Source organism: Cynoglossus semilaevis, chromosome 2 (assembly GCF_000523025.1).
Source record: "Cynoglossus semilaevis isolate Cse_v1.0 chromosome 2, Cse_v1.0, whole genome shotgun sequence".
In the NCBI taxonomy this organism is placed as follows: Eukaryota; Metazoa; Chordata; class Actinopteri; order Pleuronectiformes; family Cynoglossidae; genus Cynoglossus; species Cynoglossus semilaevis.
The window spans coordinates 10,003,839-10,011,208 of record NC_024308.1 but is presented as its reverse complement, the minus strand read 5'-3'; the positions used below and the strand labels follow the sequence as shown (position 1 = coordinate 10,011,208).

The following is a 7,370-nucleotide window of genomic DNA, read 5'->3' as shown; positions in this document are numbered from 1 at the left end:
AACAGAATTTGGAGAAACCCTCGACTCAGACAGTACGTATTACCATAACGTCAACAAACCCTGGCCGATGGTAGTGTGCGCCGTAATCACATTTCCCTCGTCTATTTGCAGCCATTATCTCGTCCGACGAGGAGACACATGGTTTAGTTTTAAAGTAACACGTGAGCTTAACCTGCATTAACATGACATCAAGTGGAGCACACAGAGGAAACACACTGGGAACATTTGCCAAACATAATAAAAATCCCAATTTGTTACAGTGAGGACACTGTAAATAAAAGCAGAATACACTGATCTGGAATACAAGACCGAGATGGCAGGAGTTCATCAGTAGGAACATAAAAAAATCTGTTTTTGTCTTTAAGTAATTAGGGCTGGTATTGTCACGAATCTCACAGTTAGATTCGATATTGATGTGAATGAAAAAGGGACTCCACAACGGAGGAATAAAGTTCTAGAGTTTTAAAATAATTATTCGTTTAGTTCACATCCATATGGACAGCCATGGTAGAACTAGCATCATATCATATATAAAAGATGCCTGTACATTTGTTACTGTGTCCTGTTACTTACTCTGTTTCCTGGTGATCAGCGCTCATGTGCATGATCTCATAGCCTTCTTGCCTCAGAATGTCCAGCACACTGTGATTCCCTAGGAAGTGACCTGGCAGTGGACAGAGACAGGGAGAAGAACAACATATTCACACATTTTTCTCTTTAAGTAGTAAAAACTCGGTGTGTCTTTTATGTCGTGGCTGGGCTGATGTTTCAGTGCGATGGTAGTGGTCCTGCTGCCCATCCACACATCTGCAGTGGGTGTTGAACCTGTGCTGTCTTGGTTTCCATTAAATGTTTCACAATAAACCCATTTGTCTCTCATCAGGGGAAAGTAAGAGTTTAGGAGTCATGGACTCTGTCAAGTCAGTTTACAGGGAGACAAATGGAAACCTGGACACCCACCAGTGTAGACAGGCTCATTACCCCAGCATGTGCAACTAAGTGGAAAGTCAAATGTTGCACAATGATGATGCACCGCTGATGCAGTCATTGTTGTCTGACATTTTGAATAAGATGTTTATATGAAGAATGGCTGCCTGCACAGTGAGGCCTGCAGTCAGTTACCGACTGTTTTTACAGCAGATTTACAGGAGGTACACATGATGAAGAAGAAGTTGTTGTTGTTTAAATACTCTTACTGTTTTAATTATTGAAAAGGTTATTTAAACCAGTGGTGTCAAACCCCTGGCCTGGGGGGCACTTCTGGCCCATGAATTCCTCACATCTGGCCCCTGCTTAGATTTTAATATCATATCAATAAAATCATTTCGCCTTGTAGGTTTTTTTTTTTTTCAAATAACCCTCATTATTTCCCAATTGCTAAAATGCTAAGGTTGGTCATTTAAGAGAAGAAAATACATTATTTTACATATATACATATTTAACAAAAAGTTCTAACACTGATGTGCTCCTCCAATGTAATATGGCCCACAGCTCGTTTCAGTTCAAGACCCCTGATTTAAATAAAGTTTATACACAAACAACAAGGACGAAATATAACAAAGTGAGGGTTAAGAGATGAGGAAAAGGGTTGTCATGGAATGTTCACACCATTTCTGATATCCAAAATCCACCGTAGTTGCTCATGAGCTGGGAGAAGGGAGGGGCAGGCAGCGGAGTCTTCTGTTGTGTGAATGTGTTTGTTTGTCTCACTGGAAGATGTCAGTAATTATTACACACTGATGATCTATTGCTGCAGCTCAGTGAAAGTGAATTCCAGTGATTCAGCTAAACAATTTTCCACCGCCATTATCTGGTTGACATCTGGGCCACACATTGTTTCTGTGAAGGATCAGTCTGAGTAAGATGTGTATGTAGGCCAGCTGCATGTGTCCTTATCTTGGGTGCTAACAGAAATAGCAGTCATTTTGAGGATAAGTACATTTGGTTCAGTTTTGGATTCACAGTGAATGATGTCAATCCTGACGCAACCATTGACTGCAGTTCCTGCTAATGTAGTTTTTTTTTTTAAGCATGAACGCCAACAGCCAATCAGATAAGAGTGTTCACGCAAAATAATCCATGTCATTATTAGCAGTATGATGTCACTTTGAAGAAACGTAATTCATAACAACAATATAGAACATAAGGCAGTATAAATGACGCCACATGAGCCCTGGGACAACTCTACACTAACAGCTCCTTAACTAGGCTGCTACTCTGTGCCAATTGGCTTTTTTGTTTTATTATTTTTTTAAACGATATCCATGACACTCCAGATTTATTTTTTTCTAATTACTTCATGTGAAACCTTTACAGGTTTCACATGAACCTGTGAAAGCACCAAGCCTGTCTATTCCAGTTTTACCATATGGGATAGTTTAAGCATTATCTTTATGGAAACATATCTTCAAGTGATCTAACATGGCTAACATGTTATAGTACTACACATGGGCAAATACTAATTTGAAGTAGAAGTAGTGACACAGTACTGTGCAGGATCTGCAGCAACACATTGAAATGAAAGGTTTGTAATGTACAGGATCTCCATGTTACTGTGAGATGACCCGTGCTGTTGGCACTCCACCTCCTGACTGCTCCCTGCCTCCCGCTCCTTTTCCTGGACTGTGAACACAACTCCTCCAGGCCGACATCAAACATGAGGCGCCCAGCCCCACACTGATGAAAGCTGAATTCTTTTACATTTCTTCCACTTGCCAATAATCTTTCACGTCACTCAACCCAGCAATAAACTGTAATGTTCCCTGACATCACACCCTGCTACGCACACACACACACATATAAAATGAAAGATGAACTCAAACACTCACACCTCATCGTTCTCCTGCAGCTTATTACCAACATGTTGACAATATTCAAACCCCGCATTTTTTTTTTTTGGCTTGGCCCCTTTTGCTCCCACTCAGTGTTTTACCCCCTGCTAGTTCTGATAATGTTCCTGGCCAGTGCTGAAAGTCAAAGAAATGACAAGCAGCCCAACACGTTTACTACACGTCAGTTTCAACTCACAGCGTGAGAGTGAGGAGGCACGGAACGACAGTCTGATCGCATTTAGGAGGTGGGAGTGGTAGGGTTATTGAGTTAACTCAATAATGTTGACAACTATTTTAGGTCGTTGATGCAGTTATTACAAATATATATGTATATATATATTTTATTATTGTAAATATCATTTGTTTAGCAGCTTTTATTTTGTGGCTTACTGCTGCAGAGTTTAACTTATATTGACCAGTAAGGGACGGGGAGGATGGGTGGGTCATGTGCTCCGTCCTAGCTGTGTGCCCATGTGTCCCTGGGCAACACACATGACCTGAAGTTGCTCATCCTAACCCAACGCAGCTGCCATGTACAGATAAAGGGAGTGGATTGTCTCAGACAGGGAATGTGTTGAAGAAAATACACATCAAATCACATGTGTTGTTTAACTGCTACGGTAAAATGTGAGATGAAAACTAAAGTCAGTCGTTTCTCACTTTGAAGTATTTCCACAGTTACTTGAAGCGATTGCCAGGACGTTCCGTGAAGCCTGGGACAAGTTGCTACATGAAAGAATAATTCAAATATCAATTCATTCATTCAAATATAAGTATAAGGTCTTTGTTTAAATCTATTTTGAACATGTGTTTTCACTGAGAAAATTTTCTTTGACCTTCAAGTTGGCCATGCTGAAACCAAGGTCAGTGACAGATTCTGTGACCACCGTCAGAACTCTGTAGTACTACTGTAGTACTACTGTAGTTGTAGTCATCTGTTATTCACACACAGGCAGACAGTACATTCATATCCATTTGATTTTTGCTTTTTTATTCATTTTTACAGCCCTGAATGAAGTGCCCTGCACCAGCCAGCTGAAAAACCATATGGTTTTTATTTCTCCGACACACCTACGTTACCCAACATTCTTTAAACATTACAACAAACTTCAATCAACTGAGTATTTCCTTTCAGTCTAAACGTCAGTCTGTGTTTGCAGGAACCTGTAAACAAGCTCCCGCTTTCAACAACTCTCCACCTACTGTACCTACCGCTGTTTCAAACCAAAATTTAATAAACATGTATTTGGTTTTTCATCGTTTCCTCAAAAGACTGTTGAGGAAACAGGTTTTCATCTGACATTAGTGCTGTTTATGTTTCTGTCTGTGCACTGCACACTGGGCTGCTGTAATGGTGAGTACCCTGGTCCAGAAGGTAAACAGTGTGAAGAGAACAAACCTAACAATCAGCTCAATTAGCCACAGTGTAATGAGCGGGGTCATCTGGCTGGTAGTTACCACTGAGATGCATTTAGAGCTCTTTCAGACTCACCCAAACAAATACTAGAATACTAGACTGTAAATCATCTCAGTGCTGTCGCTAATTACACTACGCCGGCTGCTGTTGCAATTTCAATGTCTCCTGAAAATGTTCTGGTGCGAAACCTTTCAAAAATATGTTTACTGACTAAGTGGTTAGCAGTTACGCCCTATATTACGATGATACCGCTGTGTTAGCGTAGGTAAGTGACATCAGTTCTAATGTACAGAATGTGAGTTCCGACTAATGGCGAATATTGAGGAATGAAATGTCACATAACACCAGGAGCCCCTGTTTGTTGCAATATAATGAACTTTAGGGTTTTTCTCACTCTAATCACCCAGAAACCTGGACCTGTTTAGTTGAACACAAGTCTATTGTGCTCACAGGGACTTGAGGAGAGACACCCTGTGGCACTGAAGCTTAAATGAAAGTGTGTGTGTGTGTGTGTTATCATGAAAAAAAGAAGAATTAAACCTTTAAAAAAATAAAAAGTCTAAACATGAAATTACATGTTACAAATAATATGCTAGTATTTCTAACATTAATATTGCAAAATGGACCATGTGACTCCAGGATGCCAATGTCAATTATTGTTTCAAATATAAAATAAAAAATGAAAGGGAACACGATGCTTTTGTGATGATTTAAAACCCACCATTTCATTTTCTGCTCCTCAGAGAGCCATATCCTCACCATCTGAAAATTGTCTTGATGTTTTGCAGATGTGAGCGTCTCCTCTTTTTTCTATGATTGATACTTTTATGATTGCACTCAGAGCTATTGGTAAAGAGTAAGGGAACGATGGACGCCTACCCACCGTCAGCACTTCATGAATAACAAACACTGGACTAATCCTGATGTACCTCGCAGTGACTACCTTTTCTATCGCTCTGTATGTGACCATCTTTATGACATTACTTCACGTCAGCACTGCTCTGAAATCTCATGCTGTAACTCATACTGTAAATGATGTGACTGTTGTGTTTCTGCACGGTTACTGTGTTTCAAACTACTGAGCACAGACTTCACATGAAGAACAGCTTTGACTTTCATCATTGCTTCATCACAGTGATTAATCTGCATGAAAGTGATCTCAGACGGCAGCAAACTTGCTTGTGGTCTTGCTTGTGGTTTGTTCTGCTCTTTTTGACCTAATGATCCATTATGTTCCTGTCAGTACGCTTTCGTCAAACATTGAAATAAAAAAAGTGATTTAGCTAAAGAAAACACCTCATTTAGGCCACTTAGTTTACCACGTTTGTGCACTCCTCTCTACTGTGACGTTGTTCAGAAAGGCCGTCCTGGAGCCAAATGTGCATCATGTAGTCCACGTCAACATCAACAACATTATATTTACTCTTGTCGTCAACATTATATTTACTCTTGTCCTAAGTCTTTTCTTGATTCTCCGCACGCGGTAATCGATGGAACCCTTCTATCCGTCTGCTTTTCTCATTACATAACTGACATTTTGTTTGCTCTTTCTTCTTGAAAACATTTACTCACAGCCTACGTCTGTCTCCGACCTCCTTTCCTGTGCAGCAAAGATCCCATGAACACAGCTGTCATCCACACTGACAGATACTTTAGGCTCCTAACAGCAGACAGATTTGAAAAGGCGACTGGATTTGATTTCTCTTTAACGATCAGAGCTGTATTTAACATTGACAGTCGCTCGTCTGGCAGCCAATGTTACATTAAAATATTCAAATGTACATTTTGCTTTTGTTTCTTTCACATTGCACAGTCCAGTTACATTTTTGAATGTAGATTTTTAATAGTAAATTATTGTTGCTAATGAGAGTTTGTCATATTAATGAGCTTCTTTTGACGTTTTAGAACAATAAGCTTTAATATTATGGTATAAACTGACAATAAAATTAAGTCGAATCCTTCTGTCTCTTTTTCTCACCTCATTCTCAAGTATATATCTCTGGACCATTTTCAGCGTGCAAAGAAAAAATAGAGAGAAAAAAAGAAAGAAAATAATGTTTTTTGGCTGTTTTTGTATAAACAAATGTGTTTGCAATTACACCCTGTAAACAATGGATCAACTGATACGCACAAGTGGTTGAAAAAACATCCCACATGGCTTACAAACAGACCACCTCATATGAGAACACTAAAAATGGGAGAGAGCACAGAAGTAGGAGACAATAAAAGGGCAATTTAGTGGAAGATAAAGTGAATAAAGAGGAAGGAGAGAAGGAGAAAACATGAAACATGTGAAACATGTAGACTGATCAGACAATAATGGTAACAGGGGGCATCTTTGGTTCTGTTACAACATCGTGACCCAAACAAATGCCAACTGTTGCCTCCAAGCCAGCAGAGAAATCAGAGAGAGAGAGTTGCGTTAATGAGGATAACACAGTAAACAGAGAGAAACCAATAAAACGGCGTGTGTTCTATCTTCAGGACGTGATGCTCAGGCTGGTATGACGGGACAGTTGTGTTGGTGACAATCATATTGTTGTTTTTATTTCTTCTATATTAAATCTATTATCTCCATGAGATTTGTGTTAGACTCAATTCACATTTAACAACGTTACCACAGTCACTCTAAATTTCAATGAAAAAAAAAAACAGTCTGACATGTTTGTTTGGGCTCTAACGGTGTCAGATGCTTGGTACAAATACACACATACAGGACAAATTTCAGGTGTTACACATGTGTAACCATGTTTGTTTGTGTCAAGGGTAACCATGGTGATGCAGATCCGATCAAAGCACAACTTCCTCTGGAACACTACTGTATTTGGAGCCAATCACTGCTCACTCCAGTCACTCATCTGCCTCCAGCTATTTCACTTTGATTAGCAGTTAGCACAGACACGTCTCAGAGGATGAATGGAAGCAATCTATCTCAGATTAAACTCAACACAGGAAGGAAACAAACAGGGCAACTAAGAACATAGAACACTGGCCGCTTGGAAAGAAGAAGTACAAAAACAAAAACACAAATCACACAAAACCCAGAGAAACAGAGCTGTTGACGCTCAACACAACAAAAAAACCCCACAACAAAACACAACAACAACAAAACACAACAACAA

At 39.7% G+C, this 7,370-nt stretch overlaps 1 protein-coding gene across 3 annotated transcripts in view; it reads right to left on the bottom strand.

The window, feature by feature from the left end:
* Nucleotides 1-7,370, bottom strand: part of trabd2b (TraB domain containing 2B) — an 88,632-nt gene that overhangs the window by 3,240 nt on the left and 78,022 nt on the right. For all 3 annotated transcript variants that reach the window (XM_008336326.3, XM_008336320.3, XM_025065242.1), the window contains exon 6: nucleotides 574-664. In XM_008336326.3, coding sequence (XP_008334548.1) covers nucleotides 574-664 — 91 coding nt within the window. The remainder of the gene's footprint in view (nucleotides 1-573; nucleotides 665-7,370) is intronic.